The sequence below is a fragment of the Volvox carteri genome (genome assembly GCF_000143455.1).
Source record: "Volvox carteri f. nagariensis unplaced genomic scaffold VOLCAscaffold_41, whole genome shotgun sequence".
NCBI lineage: Eukaryota > Viridiplantae > Chlorophyta > Chlorophyceae > Chlamydomonadales > Volvocaceae > Volvox > Volvox carteri.
This window is the reverse complement of record NW_003307584.1, coordinates 1080134-1104210: the sequence shown is the minus strand read 5'-3', so window position 1 is coordinate 1104210 and position 24077 is coordinate 1080134. Positions and strand designations below refer to the sequence as shown.

The window sequence follows — 24077 nt, the reverse complement described above, 5'->3', positions numbered from 1 at the left end:
GTGAAAGGGTGGGGTGAAGGGTGGGGTGAAGGGTGGGGTGAAGGGTGGGGTGAAGGGTGGAGTGAAGGGTGGGGTGAAGGGTGGGGTGAAGGGTGGGGTGAAGGGTGGGGTGAGGGGTGGGGTGAAGGGTGGGGTGAAGGGTGGGGTGAAGGGTGGGGTGAAGGGTGGGGTGAAGGGTGGGGTGAAGGGTGAGGTAATGGGTGGGGTGAAGGGTGGGGTGAAGGGTGGGGTGAAGGGTGGGGTGAAGGGTGGGGTGAAGGGTGGGGTGAAGGGTGGGGTGAAGGGTGGGGTGAAGCGTGGGGTAGGGGGAAGCACTGTGAGATGTGGTGTGTCGAGTCCTTCTCTGTTGATGGGGCCCGTGATTCTTTTAATGATACTATTATCTTTATGACCTCACAATTTTCCTCTTACTTTGGGGTATAATAATCCGGGGTAATACCGTACACACCGATCCTTGATTTTCCAACCAACACCTCGGATCCGCCTCCCGATAGGGCTTAGAGGAAGTGCTGACGGGCATGTCCCCGGGCGCCAAGCGCCGCGCGGTCATCCCCCCGGAGCTGGGTTACGTGGGGGGAGGAGAGCTGCCGCAGCCGCCCACATTCGCCACAAAACGCCAATTGGAAAACCACCGCAAGTACGTATTATACTTGTACTATGCCGTACCATATGTCGTACCGTTGATTGTCCTGAAACACAATATTTTTATTTTCATCAGCGCTTATGCGTGCCGGTCATCCTCGCGCCATGTGTGTCTTTGTCCATACGGCCACACCCACCCTGTCACTCACCATCGCCCACGCGCCCCTCCAAACCGCTAACTGGGGTCTCCTTTATCAACTGCAGGGAGCCTTTACTTTTCGAGGTTCAAATGCTGCGAGTGGGTGGCCGCAAACAGTAAGCTGACGTCAGCGCAGCGAAGAAGGAAAGGAAGGAGGGAATGGAAAGAATGATGTTAAGGAAATTCTTTTAGTTTAACTGTGCAAAACAGCATTTCTTCTAATCCCGAGAAAGGGGTTAGGACTGCACAGGAAATTTCACCGGACAGGGGACGCAAACAAAACTGACTATTTGCGGCCCCAGTAAGATACGTATATTGGACGTACGAATCTTACACGTCACGAATAGACCCAGAACTAGGCAGGCGGCTGGCAGAGGTTTAGGCCTGACTTCTGCTCCCGGAGTGTCCGGGTTCAATTCCGCCTGCGGACGCCTCGGGTGCTTGAGGAGTGTTGAATTGGGAGGTGGGCCCCCATCTTGTGGACGGTGTAGGACGTGATTATATCAGCTTGCGAGCTGACCAGGAACTAGGTTGAGGCGCCGTTGATCCGCTAGATTTGGTTGGATGCTGGTGGTGAGTTGCTGAACCCAACGAATACATTCTGAAGTCGGATGGGGTGAATGGATTAGGGTGCCCCTCTCGCAGGGGAGGGCAGGGAACTGCCTCGGGAAAGGGGGGCGCTGATGAAGCTATACCACCCTGTAACAACATACATACAAAACTAATACTTGTGACGGCGATCTCCTGTTGCTGCTGGCTGACGGAACACCGCTCGGGGCACCGGGGGCCGCCAGGGGCAGTTTTGGAGAATCGGCACCTCCGATGTGGATGTACTGCTGACGCATGGTAAGTGGTTGTAATTTTGGAGTTTTAAACCGTTATGCCGATTATGACCATGTATGTCGGTATGGTTATCAGCCACCTAGTACCTTGCATCAATTTGGGAGGGACCGAAGGACACAGCGCCAGCGGCAGCGGGAGACCGTACTGGTCGTACAGGTGTTGTACAACTGTTGTACAAGTTCGTATGAGTCGGGATCGTTGCATGGGGCCAGTTCCTGGCCGTCGTTGTAAATGTAGTATGTAGTGTCTAGATCCATATCCGCACGGTGTGTGTCACATATGTGATAAAGCAGCCCAGAAGCCTCCCAGAAGCCTCCCACTCTGTAACATTACAATTATATGGCATACAACACAAATTAGGGTGCCCCTCTAGCAGGGGAGAGCAGGGAATAGCCTCGGGAAGGAGGCCACTGGTGAAGCTGTACCACCCTGTAACAACAACAACAACACAAAGTAACGCTCGTGGGCTCCTTGTCTGCTTCCTTTTTATTTTCACGGCCTATGACGAGCCGACTGGCTTAACGAGCTCATGGTCGCTCATGCGAGCTCATAATACCAATCATACATTATGGTATCATGATTTATAAAGTGGTAATTACGGCCCTGCCGTCTTCCTAAATTTCAGCGGACCTCTGAGACCTCTGAGACCGAACACCTGCACGTCGTTGCACACACGTACACACACGTGCAGTAGTATCTGTGCCTGACCTTCCGAAACACTCAATTTGTTTCTCACACCACAAAGCCCAGCAGTGAGCTTCTTGACCTGCCAGGTCGCTCAGTGAGCGAGGGTCCACTAGCACGACGTACTTCTTCCGCACACGTGTCCTACCTGATAGCATCGCATCGCAACTGTTTTAACTGTTTTTCATTGAGCAAGTGTAAGCTCATAACTCAGGACACTCAAGCAAATGGTTGAAACTCGGTCAGCTCGGTTACATCTATCGCATCCTGGACGTGCCGCTACTTCACTTGAATAGAATAGAAGTACAACAGGCACGGTGCATGGAGCATGTCAAGAAGCGTGTGGCGGAATGGGCTATGGCACAATATCTGTGCTGCAACTAAATAAACCTGCGCACTGCCACACGGGGGTGCTACAAGTTCCGGACAAGTGCGAGGGGCTTTCAGTAAAAGCCTGGGGGGGCCCCTGAGGGGGACGATATTATTGCACTTGATTACGATTTGATAGATAGATAGTTAGCAGGCTATCCCAGCTACCCAGCTGGGAACATGAAACGCCAGCAGCTGACTTGCGGGCCACATTAAGTTAGAACTGGCGCGGCCTGCTGATTGGCCCACGCGGTGATGGGATATGGTATCGGGACCAGCTCTGGCCCGCCCGGTATTAAAAGTTGGAAATAGCGCGAACAGCTCCAGATTCAGTTCCAGATCCAGATCTAGATCCACAGTCCATATATTACAGCGCGACCATTGCCCCCGGGAGATCCCGGGATCGATACCCGTTAGGGTCGAAATTCCTTCCGATGGTGGAAGGCAATGCGCCCCTAGTTGATGGACGGTGGTGACCTGGGATAAAGTTAACCTGCGAGCCGACCAGGAATGGAGTTGGGCCGCTGTCGACCCGGCAGATTCCGTTGGATGCTGGTGGTGGGTATGGAACCTGAGCGATCCATTGAGAAGTTGACTAGGGTGACTGGATGAGGGTGCCCCGAATACCGGGGAAGGCAGGGTTTCGCAGGGTAGCTGCCACGGGCGAAGATACACCCCCCTGTTTCACACATCATATTACCGTTTAAGTCACGGTGGTGTGGGCATACAGGAGCGGCTACGCCGCCCCTCAGTTCCCCACCCCCTTAACACACGCCAGGCCCCGGCCGGCGTACTATTATTATTATTATTATTACCGTTTAAGTCGGTGCAGATGGGTATATGATTCGACTGCTTCATTGTACCACGAGTTCATGCCCCGGTATAAGGATTGTAAGTCAGAGTTCCACGGTTCGGCCCGGTCATGTGCCGGTTATTTTGGGCGTGGCGCAGACAGATCCACCCACACCCAAACCGGACGCGGGGCGGTGGATGAAATCCACCGGTGGTGCTGAAGTTGCAAGTGCCGAGCGGTACGATGATTCGCCACCTAGACTGGACGCGGTCAACTGTTGATGTGATCCGCTTGAATTGAAGGTTGCACGCTCCGAGACTCAGCGGGCCGATAGGATAAACTAGAATTAGCGGTAGCATGACCCTGCCCGCTGCCCAACGAAACCAACGAAACCATCTCCGCGTATCCTGCTTGGGTAAGTCCATGTAGAGGGGGGACCTTGCTGCATAGAGGGGGGATTTCCGTACATGTAGCCATCAGGCATCTTCATTGCAGCGGAGTTCCAGAGGGTGCCGTGTGGCGGTGCGACATAGACGTCCTCAGCGGCCGTGAGCTGCTTCCGTGTACATCTCCATCGCACGAAGGCACATGCACAGACTGGCAGAGGGTGGGGGTCACGTAGGGCAGTGTCGGTCGGACGACGCGAGGCGTGTCGCCAGGATTTTTATACTTACGCGCATCGTGGACGAGGGAAGGAGCATCCTAAGGATGGTGGGTCCAATTAATGGCAGGCAAAATGGCTGCGATGGTGTACGTGTTCCGCCGCCGATGAGACGACCTCCCTCGCCAGCTTATATACATACATACATACATACATACATACATACATACATACATACATACATACATACATACATACATACATACATACATACATACATACATACATACATACATACATACATACATACATACATACATACATACATACATACATACATACATACATACATACATACATACATACATACATACATACATACATACATGCAGGACTAGGTTCTTCAGGGTACGAGACCGGGTTTTTCGTGGTGCGGCGTCTAGGTGAGATAGGATCTTGGGAACCAGCCGTCTTGGTAGAGCGGTATTGGGGGGGCGCCGAGCTGGCTACCCTCCCCCCCTGTGGTTTCCGGAGGCTTGATCGCCCTGCGTTGCCGCAGGGTCTTCCCGTTTGAGTACTTTTCAATTTAGACCCAGTGCTGTGGAAGGGCGCGGACTTGTGCGGTGTTACCCCCTCGACGGGGGCTATCTCCCCTGGACTAGCCCAGGGAGGGAGAGGCGGAGGAGGGTAGTAGTCTCAGGAGGCTGTTTGGCGTCTTGTGGTGTGAGCTCTTTGCGCTCTTTTTTGCGTGAGGATTTTTGAGCTTGGTGACCTCCCCAGCCCGGGAAGACTCGTCGGGCTCCCGGTCGCCCAAGTCCTGGTAGCGAGCTCTCTGAGATGCTCGGTTCGTTCGGTCGGCAGGAAGAGCCCCCCAGTTGCGACTTCGTTTATGTTAGGAGACCAACGGGCATAGATCCCGTCTAGTTGGAGCGCCAAACAAGCGCTGTTGCGTGCCGGCCGTCGTTTCCCGTGCGGCCTGACCCGGGGGCGGAGTGCATGAGACTAACCAGCCGTATGCACCCGCCCCCCGCGCTGTGCTTCGGCCCTGGGCCCCCGGCTTTTCAGCCCACAGTGTAACCAACGTCATACATACATACATACATACATACATACATACATACATACATACATACATACATACATACATACATACATACATACATACATAACGGCACTCAGAGAGCGTTTGATGAGCGGCTGGGACCATACGCGTCTGACTGCCTTGCCAGAGGAGTACCCATCAGATGGGAAGCAACCGGTAATGCAAATGGCGAAGTATAAGCACTGGATGGGGCTGCCCTTTTCGGGAGCCGCAGCCGTCATGTGGCCAACACATGCTAAGGTTTTCATTCCAACAGCCTGTTTAAAACACGATGCAATCTCACGTGCTGTCAGCAGCTAGATAGGATTGATGGCGCTCACCAAGAACAACACGAACAGTGCAGCCAGTGCTGCAAACACACCTTGTCCGCCCGCCGGTCCTCTTCCGTTGCACCCTCACCGTTGCCCGCATACACCTCAGCCGCCAGCTTACGGGCGTCCTCCCGCTCCTTACCTCCTTGCTGAGCTCGTGAAACGGCGGAAACCAGTTGTCCCCGCCATTCAGCTGAACGAAGTTGATGGGGTCGAGGGCGTGGGCGAGCGGGACAAGCGCGTTGGACAGAGTGCTCCCACGCCGCTGCTCGTACACGCTCTGCACACCCACAGCCTCCATGTTGCCCCGCGGCTTCACCATCATGTCGGGGTTTTGCTTGTCAAACTCCGCGAAGTGCGCGTCCAGAGCGCGCTGCACCTTCAGAACCTGTCCAATGTGCCGTCGAGTGATCGCGATCGCTTCTCCGCAGGCGCGTCACCGTCGGAGCTGCCATCAGGAGCAGACGACTGCTGGGAGGAAGACGAAATTGCGTCCTTATGATAGCTTGCCAGATGCTGTGGGGCCACTGCTGAGGGATTGGTAGCACTGAGCTGGGTGGGGCAAAACGCGCAGGCCAGCTTCACTGCGTTGTTTACCAGCACAACGTTGAAGAATGCCCACCAGGAAGCACGGCTATTTCGCTTGCTGTCTTTCAGCTTCTCGTAAAATTCCCTGGCCGAGTACTCCTTGCCATTGTAGGTGTAAGTATCCTTGCTGGACTCGCGCTTGCCCTTCGGCGGCTTGCCAGAGGCTCCACCGACGTCAGCCATTGGGAATGTAACTCAGTAACTATTGGATGAGTCCTCAGACAGCTTCATCTAAAGTTTCTCAGGACTACCTAAGGTCTCTCCTAAGGTTTCGGAGCTGCCGTACAACTAAGGCGCCAAAAAATTCCATCTAATAATGGCCCGCCTTGTGGGGATGGACCGGCGGGAATTCGTGCAAAGATATGCATAACCTTACACGACGATCAGCAGCAGCTAAGCTAGCGGCAGCAGCAGGGAGCAGGGAGACTCCAAGATTGATCGTTTCCCGTGCGTGCCTCTACAGCGGAAGCCAACAAGTAGCCAATCACAAGTAGCCAAGCGGTGAGCGCTTGAATGCACCCTAAGTGAAAGCTCCTCAGCAAAGGCTCGACCGTAAATTTCGCGTGGTCCGCGAACATATTCAGCCGAATGAGTTGAAGCAGCACCACCAGCTGGGGACAACATACTCGCAAATTATTAGGTTAAAGCCTGAAATAACATTATAATTCAATAAAAATTTGTCTGCCTGGCAATCAAATTGGTTTAAAATCACGTCGTATCAGGTGGGATTCGATGCAAGTACGGTTCGGTAATCAGGCAAACGATTGGTCATCCAAGGGAGATTACAGTCCAATATTTATCAGTTTAAGTATATTTGCTCAAGATTACTGAGTAGAAGTGCGGTTTGATTTGGTCGGTCGGTGTCGCTTTGAGGGCCGAAAAAAACGGACGAAGCGTAACCGACGGCGGCCTTAACACTACTGCTGTACCTTACTGAAGGCTCCAGCATGCGACATATTATGTTTATAATATCATCAGGTTTCTTCATCAAAACAGCACGCAAAAGATATTCCAGTACGCAACTGACGCCGCGGGCGTGGAATTTGTCGTTTGCATAAGTTGCGTATTGAAACCAAAGCGATGAAGCTGCGTTCGCGCTTTTCGCTGGCCACCAGGAGCATTAACTTGCTCGCTTATTATCCTTTGTCAAATTCGCTGCAAGGAAATAATGAACGGATGGCAGGCTTGCCAGCTGGCAGTAGGGTAAGCATATTTCAAAGTACGCAGCTCGCCCAAATTCATGCACATCCATCGCCAGCGATGTCTTTTTCAATGTGTAACCAAACCAAATCATTTATCCAGATTCATGTTAAACGATCTTTTTGGAAGCTTAGAAATAAAGCGAACGGTGACTTACAGGCGGCCAGTCACGACCAGGCGTCCATGTGTTCCATGTGCTTCTGTCTAGAGGTACACGCATACAAGGCCGGCTTCCGCCAGCTTCTGCTCCTTGAAGCTCCTGCTGCGGTTGATGATGGGAACTGGATGGGGGCGAGATCTGCTTGGCTCATAGGTAGCATATGTGCAGTTTTAGGAATAGTAAGCAGTTGGGCCGGACAGGCGAGTTAATATGGACCAAAAAGGAGTAATTATGGTTGGAGGGAGTAGTACTATATCTGGGTACACCACCTGGATTGATGTCTAGCGTTGTTGACAGCGACAGAGGGGCTCCTCCGATAAAATTGCGCCCCTGCGGCTGTTGGAACCAAGTGCGACACATCGATGCTCTGTGTGGGGCATCGATGCAAGATGATTTTACATGGGGTCTTGCTCCATGTATGCGGCTGTCGCATCCGGGTTGACGGTAAAGCTCCGATCGACATGTGCTGGCGTACGGCATTTCGACTTGTAGGCAAAGTGGGTAAGGTGGAGCATCAGGCGGCACGCTGTGGATTTTTGCCCTGTTCGCGGCGGCTGCCACCATTTTGTGCTGCTACAGCTAGGCTTTTGCATGAGAGGGCGGGTTTTGTATCGGTCGAATTTCGGGACCACCACCCACCACCACCAAAACAACAACAACAGGAGCCTTTTTTGACCAAGTCTACTGACAGATAGAGTAGAAGCGCTGCATGAATGCGACACCATCCACGTGTGCGCATACGCCAGCGCTCGCCAGTAGCCATTTCCATGTCCCGCATTTTGCCACAATGGCAAGGACCATGGGTCAGCCGATGACTGTATGCGCTTTACGGTGATTAGAGTACAATAAGTAAATACATATGTAAATCCATTTTAGAAGATGATCTTTCTTGGCCGCGAAGGTCTTTTATGATAGCATTACTGTGTTTCGCCAACCGTTTGGTCGTTGGCGCTTGTCGCCAAAGTAGGATGCAATGCAAGCTAGAGCATTCATGGCAATAACCTATAATGGCGCGGCTTGGTGAACCTACAGGCTTACTCAAAGCCCGAAGTGGCCTCTCGATTCGTGCACTCGTTTTGATTTGTAGGAATACTCGCGCGCTTGTGTTACCATCTCATAGGAGTTACATTTTGTGGCCAATGAAACATAGATCTTCTGAGCGCCTGCAAGCGATACCGTGTCCAAGGGTTTGGCTGCAAGGCATTTTGGCTACCAGCTTAGCAAGCTTGTATTTAGACTTCAACAACTTATTTACATCTTTTCTTTAACTTGCTAGAGCTTTTGTTACGATGCAGAAGTCGTCTCCATCGGTTCTACCTGCGCTGCAGCAGATGTTCCCAGCAATGCCCGAAGACATCTTGCTTGCGGCACTAAATGCACATAACAACTCTGTTGAGGACGCAATAGGCACGCTGTTGGAGATGTGCGCGGAGAGTCGCGAAGAAGCCGGCGCGTCGGCTTTGACCAATACGACGGATAGCCCCCGTTCCGTTGTCGATGAGCAACGGGATGCGCGTAACTTTAAAAGCAAGGGGAGTGAAAAAGGCCGAATACGCAAATCCAACTCCGCGAGCTCTAGTAAGGTACGCTTCGCGTCAAATTCCAAACTTGAACCCTTGTAAAAGCCTATTCCCCCGCGTAATTCAAGGGGTTCGAAAACCAGCACTAAAGACTTTGTTCCTGGAGTAGTTGAGGAGGAACTTTGAGAGCTAGGGTTGAGTTGGTGTTGAGCGCTAACAGCCGCAATTGTCATCTGCAGGGTCCATCTCCCCCACCCACGCCCAACCGAAGCGCCGTGTCAGCTTTCGACCTGCCCGCCTCCACTTCCATACATCATCGAGGCGGCAGTAACCATGGCGCTACCGGTAACCCCCGAACGACGTGGGCACAGCTCCGGACTAGCCAGCTCCGAAGCCATGTAAAGCAGCTGCAAGGGCCGCAGCCATCATCTACGGCTTTGCAACCCCCAATAGCGGCCCTGAACAGCCCGAAGTACATTGATCTGAGCGGCGGCGGTGCTGCCGTACGCCTTGCAGCCACTGACTTCCCGGATCTCCAACACTGTGCCGTCGCAGCTGCGACAGACGCGCAACGGGTTCTGGTGGAACCCAGCACCCGTGGACGCGCGGCGGCGGCGGCAGCGGCTGTAGCTGCTGCAGCAGCGCCTCCGCCGCCAGCCTATGTTCACACGGGACCAGCGGTGGCGGCGGCGTTGCCACCCCGGCCGTACGGTGGCTACGCCGCTGCGGCACGACAAACGGCGCACCAGGCCATGCGGTACATGAACATAGGTGATGGCATGTACGACATTATGTACGGCATGCGTGGCGCCGCCACAACCGGCACGTTGGAAGACGAGGGATGGCGGGCGGCGGCGATGGAGGAGCTATGTCAATCGCATGCCTGGGCAGAACGGGATCTTGTGGAGGTACGAATGATGTACGGCGTGCCGTACAGAACGCGGATATGTGCATTGTAAGAATTGATTTATTCATTGATGGAAATTCGGAACCCCACCTCCCGGTGTCATGGTGCCCCTTGCGTTTTGGAATTTTTTTGGAATTTTTTTGGAACTTTTTGGATTTCTTTGATTGGAATAGCTGCTTGCATAGCCTGTTTTGGCAACATGAGTCGTTCAACTCCACAAGCCCATCTGGCGCCTTCCAGTTCGAATCTAGGCCGATCCCGAATTTTGAGAGCTTTCGAGTTTTTCCTGTCCCTTTCCTATCTTGACATCGCCCACGTCTCCTTGCCCTCCGGACCCCGTTGCGGCTGCGCCCGTGCAGGCCATATGCATGGCGCTGCAGTACGACCTAGCCGAAGTAGTTACTGCTTTGGACGAGCTTCATGCAGCGTCGTACCAGTACGACAACAGTGGCGGCTCCGCCTCCCCGACCGCCACATCTGATGATGATGATGATGGGGACGGAGAGGAAGACGGAGGCGGTTTCAATGACTCAGCACGTGGCGGCGGCGGCGCCGACGGCGCCGCCGCAGCAGCGGACCTGTACGATTTTGCGGCGCAGCGTGACGGAGGTGCCGCCGGCGGCAGTCGCAGCCGGCACCGTGATGCCGCAGCCAGCGGCGGCGGCGACGCATACTTTCGCCACCGACACGCAGCGTTGAAGCTCGATTACGCCTGGCGGAAGAAAATGAACAAGTGCGTGTTGGGACGGATTGCATTTCCATCAGTAGACATACAGCTATTCCATTCTTTCGCGCGTGTACGACACACGTTCGCATGGACAACTGCACTCCAGCATGGCCCGCATGGTACCCAGCAACAAAGCTGCTCTAACTCCCCCTAAAACAAAAATCCACACAAAGTTCATATGTCCCAAATGTTCCACCACACATGTCTCACTGCAAAATTACACCACAATTGATGATGCGGCAATGGCGGTATCGGTGTCGACGTACGGCATCTACGAATTCTTACCAGGGCGTCAGCAGCCTTTGCTGCCGGCGCTCGTGCGCTAGGCCAGCGCCTGGTTTCGGAGGCGCAGGAGCTACGGCGGCAGGCGGCAGCGGCCCATCGAGAGGCTGCCGAACAGATCGTGGCGGAGATGAACCAGGGCCGCCAGCTGTCGGAGGTGAGTTGAGTGAGCGAAACGCACATACATGCTGATACACCAAATGTCAGGAATGGATGAGTGACCCATGGGTCACCTGCCACCCATTGGACACGAACAGCTAGCTGTTGGGCAGGCAGGTGATGTACGGCAAGTTTGAGTTGGCGTTTGGCAGGCGGAGCACACCAGCTTTCAGTCCAGGGCAGAGGTACTGCTATTGCTACTCAGAGGTTTCTGGGCCTGCTTAGCAAACCGTTGAGTCGCGCCTCCCCACTCGTTTGTATGACCTGAACTGCGATGAGGGAAATGAGTGTGTGTGTATGTGCCTGCGTGTCTGTTCCCCTCCCCCCCGCCCCCGCTTCTGCCCCCGTCACCTCGTAGTGGGAGTTGGATTTGCATGGACTTCACGCGGCTGAGGCCGTTGAGGTGAGTTGGCTGAGGGCAAGACGGCCTCAAGGCGCAATGTACGGCACATCGTACACATGCTGCCACACGCAACCGTCCATCTGACCGTACATTCGCAGGCCCTGGCGAAGCGCATCGCGGCGCTGGAGGGCCGCCCTTCATCCGCGGCGACAGTAGCATCAACAACAAGATCAGATGCTACGGCGTCGGCGGCATCAGCGTCAGCCGACGCCGACGCCGGTGGCTATGGCAACGGCGGCGGCGGCGGCGGCGGCGGCGGCGGCTCTTCAAGGCGAATTCAGACCTCCCAGCAGCGGCGTCTTGCCGCCGCCGCCACCGCCATGGCGGTGACGGCACCGACGCCGCAGCAGTTGATGCCAACGGCAACGGTACGGCAAGCTCCCGTCGTAGATACTGCCGCAGCTACTGCCAAGTTGCTAGCTGCTCGGCGAGTGCTTCGTGTGATCGTGGGCAAAGGGCTCCATAGCTCCCGGGGGGAGGCAAGTCTGCCGCGAGTGGTGGAGAGCTACCTGATCGACAAAGGTTACAGGTACGAATGCATGACGTATAGCTAATATAAACTATGACGTTGGTATTAAAATGAGGCAGCGTAGCGCCGCGCAAATAAATGCATATGATTTTCTGTGTGCTTTGGTTGCACATGTGCATGTGTGTTTTGTGAAAGGAGGCCATGCAGACTAATGTTGTCAGGATTTCGGTGATCTCGTATCGCTGCGACTGCGACTGACAGATTCGTTGATGTCGTGGGGTGTGTTGGATTTAGGATCTAGTATCAAGGATGCTCAACACATGAAAACCGCATCCCTGGAGCCACAAAAAATAACCATTTTTTAACCCAACCCCAACCGCTTAGGTTCATCCCTAGGGCTGGAGTTATCGAGGTACAGCTCCGCCGCCATTTTGCCGTACCGCCAGCGGCAGCCGCCGCCGCCATCCCCACTGCCAGGGCAACTCGGCGGTGACGACGGCAATGGTGGAAGCGTCGGCAGCGAAGGCGCCGGCGCCGGCGGTACGGCAACATCCTGAGGAAGAAGCAAAAATTGCTGCATGTTCGTTACATATACATATACATATTCGCTACAGCTATGTCGTACCGTTGCTGCCGTACCGCCAGCGGCAGCATGGGTCTTCTTCCTGCATCTTTTACCGTCTGTCGTCCATGAGGGCTGTGGTTCCTGGAATCCACATCGGCCAGGAGGTGGAGCAATTCTGCCGGTCACACAGCCTCTCCGCCTTCTCTTCTTATGTTTGCGGGAACTCAATAATTTATTGGAGGCTGTTACGCCCTATAACAGGCTAACAGGTGAATACGTGCGGCGCTCGCTGCCCTCAGCTTTCCCGGTAGTTGAGGGACCCACAGGAATTGCGGTAGGCTGGGGGGAAAAGGGAGGGATTGGAGGGAGGAGGGGAGCCTCTTTTGCGATGATGATGATGATGATGTTGATGATGATGATGTTGATGATGATGATGATGATATGATGATGACAGAAATTCAACACCAACGGATACAGACACCACCAAGCAAGACTCTCTAGCAGAAATCACTCACCAACAACAGTGCCAACTCCGTGACGGACATTGCCACCAACTAACTCCCTAACCAACTCCTTAACTAACCAACTGACTAACTAACTACCCACTACGGCCAACACAGGTGAACGGCGGGTAAAGCAAAGCATCTCCGGAGAAAGAAACTGTCCGGCAGTGGCAGTGGCATGACGAAGACGATGTGGAGGAAAAACTGCGCTGTGCTGTGGTGTGGTGTGCATGCATCACATCGCCACACGCAGTCTTTCCTGCCTCGTTCCTGGCCCGTTAGCAACACGATCTCGCCAGCACCACTTCCGTTGACCAGCTTTTCCGGTCGAACTCCGTCTGTGGGCATCTTGTGGGCCCAAAACTGAAATGTCGAGCTCGGATTGGAGCTGTTGATGGAGCCGCTGATTCGGTGGATGCGTTCAGGTGGCTTCAGTAACATATATATATGCATAATGCGGTGGCGCCCTGTCTTTGCTGGGGGGGTTTCTCGGGAGCGGCGTGGCGGCGCTTTTCCTCCCGGGTCAAACCCCGGTCGAGGGATCAGCCTTGCGATCCTCCAGTTCGCTCGACCGGAGCGGTTTAGTTTAGAAAGAAGCATGGATCACGTCGGTGTTTACTTTGCTAAACTAAATTTTGGAGGGAAATGCAACGGCGTGACAAAAAGTCATGGTAATGGTCATATCATCGTTCATATGCTCGTATAACGTTGTCCGCTAACAAGCTTCAAAGTTTATGCAGGGGGTGTCTGTCGGGTTGCGTGTTAGTCTTAGTTAGCTCCTCTAGTTGGTCTTACCTACCGGTAACCTAATTATCGGTCGGCGACCCCAGAGTAATCGGGTGGTCACCTCGTTATGCCGGTTACCCTACCGCACGGACACGGTGAACAAGGTTCTCTAGCGATTTTCCATATACAGCCAGTTGCAACGACAAATTTATTACAGTTTTTTTAACTAAAATTGTTATGTAGCTCTTCATTAAGACTACTTCTGGTCGGGTTGGGTTATAGCGAATCGGTCGGTTACCGACCCTTTTATGCCTTAGAGGTTTTGCAGTGTGCGTGCACGAAGCTTTCTGCTCATGCTGCTTTGATTGCTGGCGTCCGCGCGGTCTTCTCGTTCGTTCTTTGGGCTTAATTGAAATAGCTATTTATGGCTCAGGTCTGCCACACTCCGCAACTCCAGAAGCCCATCCATGCCAACTGCTCCAGCACTTCCCTCCTCGCCTTTTGCTCCGTCTCACGCTCACATCCAATACATGTCCTCCTATTCTCCAGTTCGACTGGCATGGGGAACTGGGTTCGTGCACTACCAGGAGGCTATATAGATATGCTCAGCAGCCGTTCTTGTTGAGATGGAAGCGGTACGCAATGCACCGTCCATGACTTGGCATTGGCACCTTCGCAAGTGTATACTGCAGGTTGCGTACATCATACATCGCTCCAACACCGCCGGCCGCTGCACCCGGCCCTTGCAGCTATCCATAATCATGACTGTATGTATGTATACAGTCCAAACACACGACACCGTTCCGCCACTTGCAGCCCAGTGCCTTCCCTGCGGAATACTGCGAGGCAACTACTGCTTGCATCAGGGCCGAAGAAGCTGGCTACCCTACTCGATTTTGCGTGTACACCGACATTACTTTCGCACATGTCACAAACACAATGTTTCCATGTCACGAGATATCATGCTTCGATGTTTCGAGTGTGTCTACTTCCTGCTACCACAACTTCCTGTCACGTACACGTATCCCTCTCCCCCGTCTTCCCTCCCTCCCATCGTCCAAAGCCCGCATATCGCCAAAGCTTCACCCCCCCTCTTCTGCATCGCCCACCGAGCAGGAGCCAGCCGGGGATATGTCACAGCCAGCAATATTTTTTCCCTGAGGATGAAACAACACAGATTGGTGACACGTACATTGTTGACACGTACCCTCAGAAATTAGAAGATGCTTTTTCGGGAGGCGGGAGCTGGGGGCAGATTGTGTTGTTGGTTGGGCTTTGTAGTCAGGCAACGTGATATACAGCGATGTACCATCAAAGAGACACACCTCTCGCCGACTTTGCACATTAGTTGTACAACCGTGTATAACTGCATAACTGCTACAACAGATCCGGGCAACGAAACATCCCTTCTGTGAACTCGACAGGGCCAGACTGCAATCCCTATCAATTCGCCATGTAAGATATCCGTACATAATTAGAAAGATGATCAATCATCTATGAAGTCCATGACGTCCCCTATCACTGTCATTTTTTTCCAGAGATAAAGTCATACACAGAGGGCGGACGGGTTGCATAATTCCTCCTTTCCTCCTGCCACTGCCACTGCCGCTTGTAGGGTCTCCAAAGGTTGTCCCCTCTGGGCTCACACTGTGGGGCTTCGATTTGGTCTCACACTCTCCCGGGATGACGGAAACCCGAGGACTCACCCTAAGACCCCAACACGCACATATGAGCATGTACAAGATGCACGTCCCAAGTAATGTAATATTATACTATTATAATCGCTCATTTAACTTCTGGAATAGGTGCGCTGCCTCAAACCCACTTCGGCCTGGTGCCATATGCAATCGTACAATCTGCCTAATCATGCACTGTGTTGTAAAAAATAGTATGCGTCATGCATGCGTACCCCCGAAATCTTCTCTGGCCAAAAAGCGAATGCCCGCTGGATGTCCGCCATACACACACACACACACAACCACACAGACACACAGACCAAGGTGCGTGCATGACTGCGTGCGTGCGTCAAAAGGGAATGTCGCCTACATCACGGCGCATTGCGTGCGTGCGTATGTGTACGCAGGTGTACATCGCCCCGTGTGGACAACTCTAGGGAAATGTTTCCACCTCTCCACACACTCCACTCCATCCCAACCCATCCCAACCCAACCCCATCTACCGCCCGGCGGTGACGTTGCTCCTTCTACGTCTGCGCCGACCCGCCAGAGCCTGCACCATTTCCTCCGGCTTCGCCTCCTGCTCCCCCACTGCCAAGCACTCGTGCCAGTGACGCCTTGGCCCTCTGCTCCTCGAGATACGGAGTCACTGCGGCCGTCACCCACTGCAGCCTCGCTGCGCGGTCCGTGCTCGTGAGCAGCGCCAGGCTCTCCGCGGGGCCCAGCTCCAGCAGGCCAGCGGCCGCAAAGGAGAACAGCTCCTGGCGGGTGTCCTTGCCTAGCCGCTCGGAAAGTACCTGAAGAAGAACAAGAAGGGGAGGGAGAGGACGAACTATGAACGAATGAAGCTGATGCCAGGGGGAGGGGGAGGTAAGACGAACCAAGGGGAGGGGGAGGGGGAAGCTGATGGCAAGAAGACGGGGGGGGAGGGGAGGAAAAAGGAGGGCATTGAGATTTGGGAATGAAGGCTGGTTGGCTCTATCTGAAGGGCTTGGAGGCCGTGGGTGACCTTGGGCTAGATAGATCAGAGAGAGTTGTGCAGTGCGTGAGCGGGCATGAGCTTGGGGGCACGACCCACCACGCCGCCGCCACAACAGGGGCCAGGTGGGGTTTTAGGGTTAAATCCATGAAACTCCTCCTGCAATCTTGAACACCAGATTGCATTGTTGTAAACAGCGACGACGACGTTCAGCCTGCCGTCACCACTACCGGCATCGCCAACGGTGTGCAGCCCCGAAGTGCACACCCCCTTCCCCTGCTTCCCGTACGGCACCCACCGCGTACGGATCCTGCATGGCATCCTTGCCCTGCTTCACGTCGCCGTACACGCTGCCATGCCGCTGCCACATGCTGATGGAGGTGCCGGCGGGGTGGCCACCCTCCGTCAGGTAGTCGGCTATGGTGCGGGGGCGGGACGAGCGCGGCGGCGGGGCGTACCTGCATGCGCTCGACACGGTGGTAGTGGTTTTCTTTCTTTGATTGAGCAGCGTTGGAGAGTGGACTCGTTCGTCTGCTCCCCTAATTAGCCCCAGCAAACCCACCATCGTCTATCACTTCCATCTACTACCATCATATTACCAGTGTACCACCTGGCAAACCCGCCGCCAATCACATCACCCGCTATCTTGGCCCCTAACCACCCAAGCACCTGGGTATGCTGTACGGCAGCCCCGCGGGCGCATCCTCCGAGGTTTTCAGCTGCTTGCTGAGGCGACCCACTTCCTGTCATGCGCCGTGAAGGTGTCAGTTGGGGGAGGAGGGGTGTTTACGAGGTGGGTTGAGATGTGGGAGATGTGTAGAGAATACACACGCATACACACTGCTGCTTGGAGAAAGAGTGGAACCTTGTGACCATAAATTGTACGGCATACGACATGTACCTGCAGCTGGCGGTATAAATCCCATTCCAGGGTATCCACAAGGCCCTCCTCCGCGGGTGATACGGTGTCGGTCATGAAGCTGGCGGCGGCGATCTGTAAACAAAGCAGTGGTTGGGATATGATTTTGTGGGGGGGGAGGAGGGGAAAGACGAACCACGAACGAGTGAAGCTGCTGCCAAGGAAAGAGAAGCAGAACTGACCAGTAGGCAGGGGGTTGGAGAGGGAGGAAGTGGATTATGGTTTTTAGATAGATGGGACGAAACTGTAACATTGGATGTAATTGGGCGAGTGGGAGGCGATCGCGAGTGGCGGCTTGAAGTGGCTGGGAGAGGAACAGTTTGGCTTAAATCAAAGAGAGAATCCCGTTGTCGAGAAGTCGGGCATGGACATACATGAACAGAACTGAGTCAGGAACGTGTCAGGAAAGAGCGCCTGCCACAATATAAAAAAATGTGGGTCGGCATTTGTACCATGCTACAAGGGTGCTGCTTACCCATACGGATGGTGTGGGGTATGAGGTCATTTTTAGGGTGCCTTCGGCAAGGAGAGCTCTAGAGCGGAGAGGAGCCGTTTTGAGGTATGGAGAGGCCAGAGCTCTTGAAGCCCCCAACCCCAGATGGTACGATTCAAAACGAAACCCACATGGGAGATTGCAAGCACGACAACAGCAGTCAAAGTTACTGTGTTTCATACATCTGGACATCCTTACAGGCATGATTGATTGCTACCGCTCATTATTGCGCTCGCCAATGATCGGCCAAAAATTTATAATAGTAGAAGTTGCTGTTAGTTCTTTCTGAAAAGCTGTAACTCTTAGGTAAAAAATGATTTTTCCTTTATTTCTAACTCTAAAAAGGTAACCTCTTAGGTAAAAAATGATACTGCCGTACAGTCTCTATAGGGAAGAAGGCCAATGATGCCGTACAGTCTCTATAGGGAAGAAGGCCAATGATGCCGTACAGTCTCTATAGGGAAGAAGGCCAATGAACAAGGCCCTCAAGTCGTACGGCCTAAAGGGAAATCTATCCGTCACTGGCTCTACCTGCTAAGCGGAATCTGCAACAATTTCTTTCAAGTATATGACAGCATATTGATCTTTCGCCTTGTAGCGTGCTTGATGCTGTGTGGTAAACCACTGTGTTCCGCGTCTGCGTCCATTTTGCCTGCCAAAAGTGGTGAACCAACTTAATCAAATGCAGATTTACAATGTCATAAAAACGAAAATGTAGGTAGTGCCGTTACGCACTTTTCGGCGGCGGCAAGATTTCGCACGGCATCATCGCATGACCGATCTGCGTCGCTGTTCAGCCAGTATTTAGGCCAGTACATAAAAAGCAAATACGGTGTATTACATATGACTTCTTCTTTTCACAATTTGTAAGGTTAGTTTGGCTTCTTTTCCTTCGCCGTTATCGTTGTGATAGACTGATCCTTGATCAATACATTCATTAAATCCTTGGACTGCTAGTGAATATAAAGCTAGTAAATGTTGTCATTGTCGGTACAATCGCTGACGTTCAGTATTGTGGTCATGCTCGCCATGACCACGACACACTATGACGACGGGTGATCGCCTTAAGTCCGCGTTAGTTCGCGTAACGGTGCGAATCTTAGCGTTAGGTGCGAATGAGCATGCTTCTGTAACGCAATAAGCTAACGCACAACGGCTATGAAAAAGCGGAAATCGGCCCTCCTGGCTAAAATTTTTAAATTTTATAATTTTCAGATTGTAAAGGTTCATTTGGAAATAAACTTGCGTCGTTTTGGTCGACTTGAGCAATTCAATCCGTGCGTATGTTGAAACGCGAAGCATACGCGCATGTGTAGCAAGGCGATACGCATGCGATTCCATATTGCGATTCGTGCGTGTGGGGAGACAATGCGTAAAGCAATACGCGTCCAATCGCACATCAAACGCATACAGTCCGCAACAATACGAATACATGTTGCGTTTCATGCGTATGAAGGCTGATTGCGTAAAGCTTAACGCGGCCTAACACACACCAAACGCACACATGTCGCAACGCAATTCGCATGCAAACAAATGTTGCGTTTCAAGCGTATGAAGGCTCGTTGCATCAAGTTTACTGCGGCCTAACACACCAAAAACACACCAAACACACACGATTTACTTTGATTAATCGCATGACATAACAATTCACATGCGATGTTTTATGTGTTGGTCGCATACTCAGTTCGTTAACCTTCACGCAGTCTCATAAGAGAATAACATGCTTGGCAGCACTCAGGGGGCCCTTCTGCAAACGAGATCGCATCAGGCGCAGCCTTACATCACACAACGATTCATCATACCATCAACAGATGCCAGAAAGGCGGCAGGACATATGCCGCATGCGAACGTGCACGCAATTAGAACCCCGCTGGCTGTGAGGCAGTTGTGGGGACATGCCTGGGAGGCTGAAAGGGCTTCCGGACGCATATATCGCATCAGGCACCGTCTTACACCGTGCCAACGATGTATGACGCCATCAACTATTTGCCGAAATGTGGCGGGGAACGCTGCATCCAACATGCACACAATTAAACCCCCGCCGTGAGATGTGTCGGTGGCTGTGAGGCAAGTGGGGACATGCCTGGGAGGCTGAAAGGGCATAAATCGCATCAGGAGCCATTGTACGCCGCAACAACGATGCATCAAACCATCAACTAGTTGCCAGAAAGGCGGCGAGGAACGCGGCTTGATCAGTCATGCTCGCTAGGCAACCATCATGGGGAAGGGATGTAAGGGTGTCCTCCTCTCGGATGGGTCGAACTACTCCCAGTGGCTCGGCGACTTAGGCGATTTCCTTGCAACATCCAAGTTGAAGACTACATCAACACCCGTCGCCTCCGGGCCGCAACGCCCAAGACGCCCTGGAGGAGGACACACAGGCACTCGGCTACCTGCATCCGTCCTGTGAACTGCCCATCAAGCAGTTGCTCAGGAATTGCCAGACCACTCTCGCCGCCGTGCAGCTCTTACAGCAACAGTTGCGTTCTGCATCCCAGGCCCGGCTGAGCCTGTTGGAGCCGCAGAAGCAGCTGAGCATGCGTGATGGGAAGACAACCACTGACTTCGTTCAGCAGGCAGAGCAGCTCCGTAGCAATATAATCGTGGCCGGCGGCCAGCGGGACGAGAGCACTGCACCACACCATTCTCCATGGCCTGCCTCCGCAGTGCACCATCACTGTCGAGTTCACAATGTATCAGCCCAACTTAACGACCCCACAGCTCGTGCTCATGCTGCGTGAGGAGAACAACCTTAAGACCCAAACAAGCAAGACCAGCCTGGTGGGAGCTGTCGGCCCTGGCCGTGCTGCCAGTGGAATCGGCAGCGCCGCCGGTGCTGCAGGCGCCGTGGGGGCCGGCGACACCTGTCACTACGGACAGCCTGGTCACTATGTTCGCGAGTGTCCCGTTAAGCAGGTGGACGAGTCCGTCGGCCTTCACGGCAGCAACACATTCGAGCAGCTCCACGCCGCCGGCAACATCAGTTGAGGCAGCTGCAACCGCCACCGTGATGGTGGCGGCAGGGGCACTGGCAGCGGCAATGGTGGTAACAGCAGGGCCGACGGAGCATGAGAATGTGGCCGTGCTCGATGCGGCAACAGCCACCACAACGGTGGCGACACTGCAGGCGGCAGCAGTGGCAGCGGCTCGGGCAGCAGCAGAAGCAGCTCACGCCAGAGCCGTGCCCCAGTGCTGGTCATCGACCGCAGTGGAAGCAGCTCACGAGTCACCCTCGACTCTGGCTCACCGCACCACCTCACGGGTGACCACCCCCTGCTGCACAACCATGTCCCCGCTGGCGCGCCACGGCTAATCGGGTGGGGCAACATGTCGTGGGAACAGGGAAGCTGCACCTGCATACTCGTGATGGACACAATGTCCGGCTGCACAATGTGCTGCACGTCCCCAGCTCGGGCCTCACCCTGACATCTGTCGACCTCGTGAGAGGTCGACAGACCACATGACACGCGGCTACTCGGTCACATTCAGCTTGGACAAGGCGGGCTGCTGGTTCTCATGCATCAGCCTCCTGCACAACAGCCCGTCTATCACCGCATGGAGTGAGCGTGGGCACTATGCATGGACGTGGACCTGCAGGCGCCGACCGACATCACCGTCAATGCCCTCAGCACCACGGGCGACAGAGCTGGCGGGGGCCAGGCCGCAGGTAGCAGCACTGGCGGAAGTGCCGCCACCATCACCAGCACCCGTGGCGGCAGCACCGCCGGCAGCCACACCGGTGGAGGCCAACCGAACGGTGACAGCAACAGCAAAGGGCAACCAGGCAACGGCAGCCCTGGGGCCACTGAATGCTCAGTCGTCGAACTTGCGGCAGCACAGCACCTGCACTGCCAGTATGGTCACCTCGGTTACCACGTGCTGAAGCAGCTGATCAGCAAGCAGCTGGTGCAGGGACCACAGGTCACTCCAGCGACACTATGACAGGCGGTGGAGGCCGTCTGCGAGGCCTGTGACACCGTGAAGGCCACTGCAACCGCCCATCCCAGCCGCAGCAACCGGCCGTAGCACGCGCTGGAGGTCATACACTCTGACCTGTGCAGGCCCATGCCGACCACGGGCCGAGGGGACGCACGCTGCTTGCTGACGCTGCTGGACGGTGCCACCAGTCTGTCTGCTGTCCGCACGCTGGCCAGCAAGGGCCAATGGGCGAAGTGCTGCAGGACATGGTGACACAGCTGGAGGCCCGCCACCCGAGCCACGCATGGGTGCACACACTGCACAGCGACAACGGTGGTGAGTATGTCGCCAAGCAACTGGAGCAGTGGCTGCGCCAGCACGGCACCGCACACACCCACTCGGCGCCGTACACCCCAGAGCAGAACGGAGCGGTGGAGCGACTCAACCACACACTCTTCGACCGTGTGCGGGCGATGCTGCATGACACAGCACTCCTGGTCAGCTACTGGCTGGAGGCTGCACTCTACACCAACCTCCTGCGCAATGTGGTCCCCTCTCAGGGCCGGGAGGCCACACCGTGGGCAGCTTATCACGGCGTCCCCCCCGACGTCAGCCACCTCCACACCTTCGGCTGCCTGGCCTACGTCCGCATCCCAGCCAGCCAGCAGGACAAACTCACTCCTTGTGCAAAGGCGGGAACCTACCGCTGACCGGAGCACGGCATGGCCACCCACCGTGTCCTCGTCAAGGGCGAGGTGTCCGTGAGCAGCGACGTCACCTTCAATGACAACCGCCACGGCCCGGTTCACAACAGGCGGGCACCCTCTTCGGTGGCAGTGACCCCATCGGTGGCTCTACACCGCCCGCCATGCTGCCGACCCCAGTGGCTACCCCACCCCCGGCGACCCCAACACCACCCCTTCCATCGCAACACCCGCAGTCAACGGCAGTCCCTGCACATGCCACAGCCCCGGTCAGTGACGGCCTGCCAACCCGACAGCAGCAGCAGTGGTGGCGGCGGAAAGTCGGGAAGTCCACTGCTGCTCGGGTGGTAGCACTAACAGCGCTAAGTCTAACATGCCCGACGGCAGCGGTGGTGGCGGGGGCAACAGTGCGGTGCACACTGCCAACGACATGCTGGTGACGGCGGACAACCTGCAACCTGCCCAGTTTAAATGGGGGGGACTAACGGCTCACCTCGACTGTAATCACAAATTTAGATGCTTAATTCTCCATACTGACATTCTCCTTACACTTCGTCAATTGCTTATACTTTACTGTTGCAACAACTAGCAATGTGTGGGCAATTTGCACTGTACGACCAATGCAAGAAAACAAACCGTTTCAATCATTGGAAAAGGCACACAGCCCAAATGCTTGCTAATGCCAGCCGATCAAAACTTTCGCCTAAAGCTTTCCAAGAACAAGGGGCAGGAGAGAGGGGAAAGTGCGGGGAAGTGGGGCGGCAGCCCCACGACCCCGCACATCCCCCCCAAGACCACCTGGCCACCGACATGCAATCATGATAGGAATGAGCGGGAGCCAAGGGAACATTTAAAAGCATGATAATCGGCCTGCACCGTTGCTGAAGCGAAGGTTTATTGTGTCGCGTTGCGTATTCTCGCATTTACGCTTACCATGTACGGCTGGAACTGCCAGATGTTGATCAACTTAATCCGCTTGAAGCCCTCGTACTGCAGCATCAAAGTGCCTTGCTCGGTGCGCGTCACGCGCTTCACGGTAGCCAGCACGCCCACGCGGGGCAACCCCCCGATTGAGTTTTCAAGCAAAGCTGGAGGAGCGGCGCTGGGACTGAGGATATGGCCAAAACGTACACCGCTGGCGCTGAGGATGTGGCCTCCGGCCTTCGCGGCCAAGTCATCGAACATTTGGAGGAAATGTTGCTCGAAAACTGCAGTTTAAAGGCATATGTAAAGGTACCATGTAAGCGCAGGATGAACGGATCTTAGTCAATAACTCATTGCGTCGCGTTAGGGTTCCGAAGGGGAATCAGCCGCTTCCCGGCTTACCATGGAGGGTTCCGGTTGCTGTTGGGAGAAGCACCTTGTTGCTGCATGCGAGCACATACACCATAGCATCATAAAGGTTTCCCCGACTCTCTGTCAAGACGTTTCAGATTCAGATGCAGCGATTCACCTTGGAAACAACGAAACTGCAAAAATAGATGTGTCGATCATAGTAGCTTGTGCGGCGACATATCTTCTAGTATGAATTGGGGCTTGCCGGCGAGGAACTTGAGATGAGCCGCGAGTCGGAGCAGTCCGCAGCGCCCAACCCGTCGACATTTTCAATAAAATAACACGCAAGAATAGGAAATTTAGCTTTGCTTGAGCGCCTTATGCTGCGGCCCTGGCCTTAAGCGGTGTTCCTGCCTAGGG

The 24077-nt window shown here is 54.4% G+C and overlaps 5 protein-coding genes across 5 annotated transcripts in view; 2 read left to right on the top strand and 3 right to left on the bottom strand.

The window, feature by feature from the left end:
- Nucleotides 1-901, top strand: part of VOLCADRAFT_95114 (uncharacterized protein) — a gene marked incomplete at both ends in the record, with an annotated part of 2033 nt that extends 1132 nt beyond the window's left edge. Inside the window, 2 exons of the mRNA XM_002954271.1 lie at nt 495-637; nt 847-901. Coding sequence (XP_002954317.1) covers nt 495-637; nt 847-901 — 198 coding nt within the window. The remainder of the gene's footprint in view (nt 1-494; nt 638-846) is intronic.
- Nucleotides 902-2238: 1337 nt separating this feature from the next.
- Nucleotides 2239-6255, bottom strand: VOLCADRAFT_95113 (uncharacterized protein; the record flags this gene model as incomplete). The annotated part of the gene is made up of 7 exons (XM_002954202.1): nt 2239-2279; nt 2878-3170; nt 3938-4067; nt 4145-4172; nt 5535-5677; nt 5773-5907; nt 6033-6255. 7 exons carry the CDS (start codon nt 6253-6255, stop codon nt 2239-2241), a joined length of 993 nt encoding a protein of 330 aa, XP_002954248.1.
- Nucleotides 6256-8721: 2466 nt separating this feature from the next.
- On the top strand, nt 8722-11984 carry VOLCADRAFT_95112 (uncharacterized protein; the record flags this gene model as incomplete). The annotated part of the gene is made up of 6 exons (XM_002954270.1): nt 8722-9015; nt 9192-9860; nt 10219-10592; nt 10875-11025; nt 11386-11430; nt 11778-11984. 6 exons carry the CDS (start codon nt 8722-8724, stop codon nt 11982-11984), a joined length of 1740 nt encoding a protein of 579 aa, XP_002954316.1.
- Nucleotides 11985-15896: 3912 nt separating this feature from the next.
- On the bottom strand, nt 15897-17772 carry VOLCADRAFT_95111 (uncharacterized protein; the record flags this gene model as incomplete). The annotated part of the gene is made up of 5 exons (XM_002954201.1): nt 15897-16166; nt 16647-16765; nt 17007-17091; nt 17250-17342; nt 17743-17772. The coding sequence occupies 5 exons, from the start codon at nt 17770-17772 to the stop codon at nt 15897-15899; spliced, it is 597 nt and encodes a 198-aa protein (XP_002954247.1).
- A 5300-nt stretch (nt 17773-23072) lies between these two features.
- On the bottom strand, nt 23073-23567 carry VOLCADRAFT_95110 (uncharacterized protein; the record flags this gene model as incomplete). The annotated part of the gene is made up of 2 exons (XM_002954200.1): nt 23073-23180; nt 23316-23567. The coding sequence occupies 2 exons, from the start codon at nt 23565-23567 to the stop codon at nt 23073-23075; spliced, it is 360 nt and encodes a 119-aa protein (XP_002954246.1).
- Between the last annotated feature and the right edge of the window lie 510 nt (nt 23568-24077).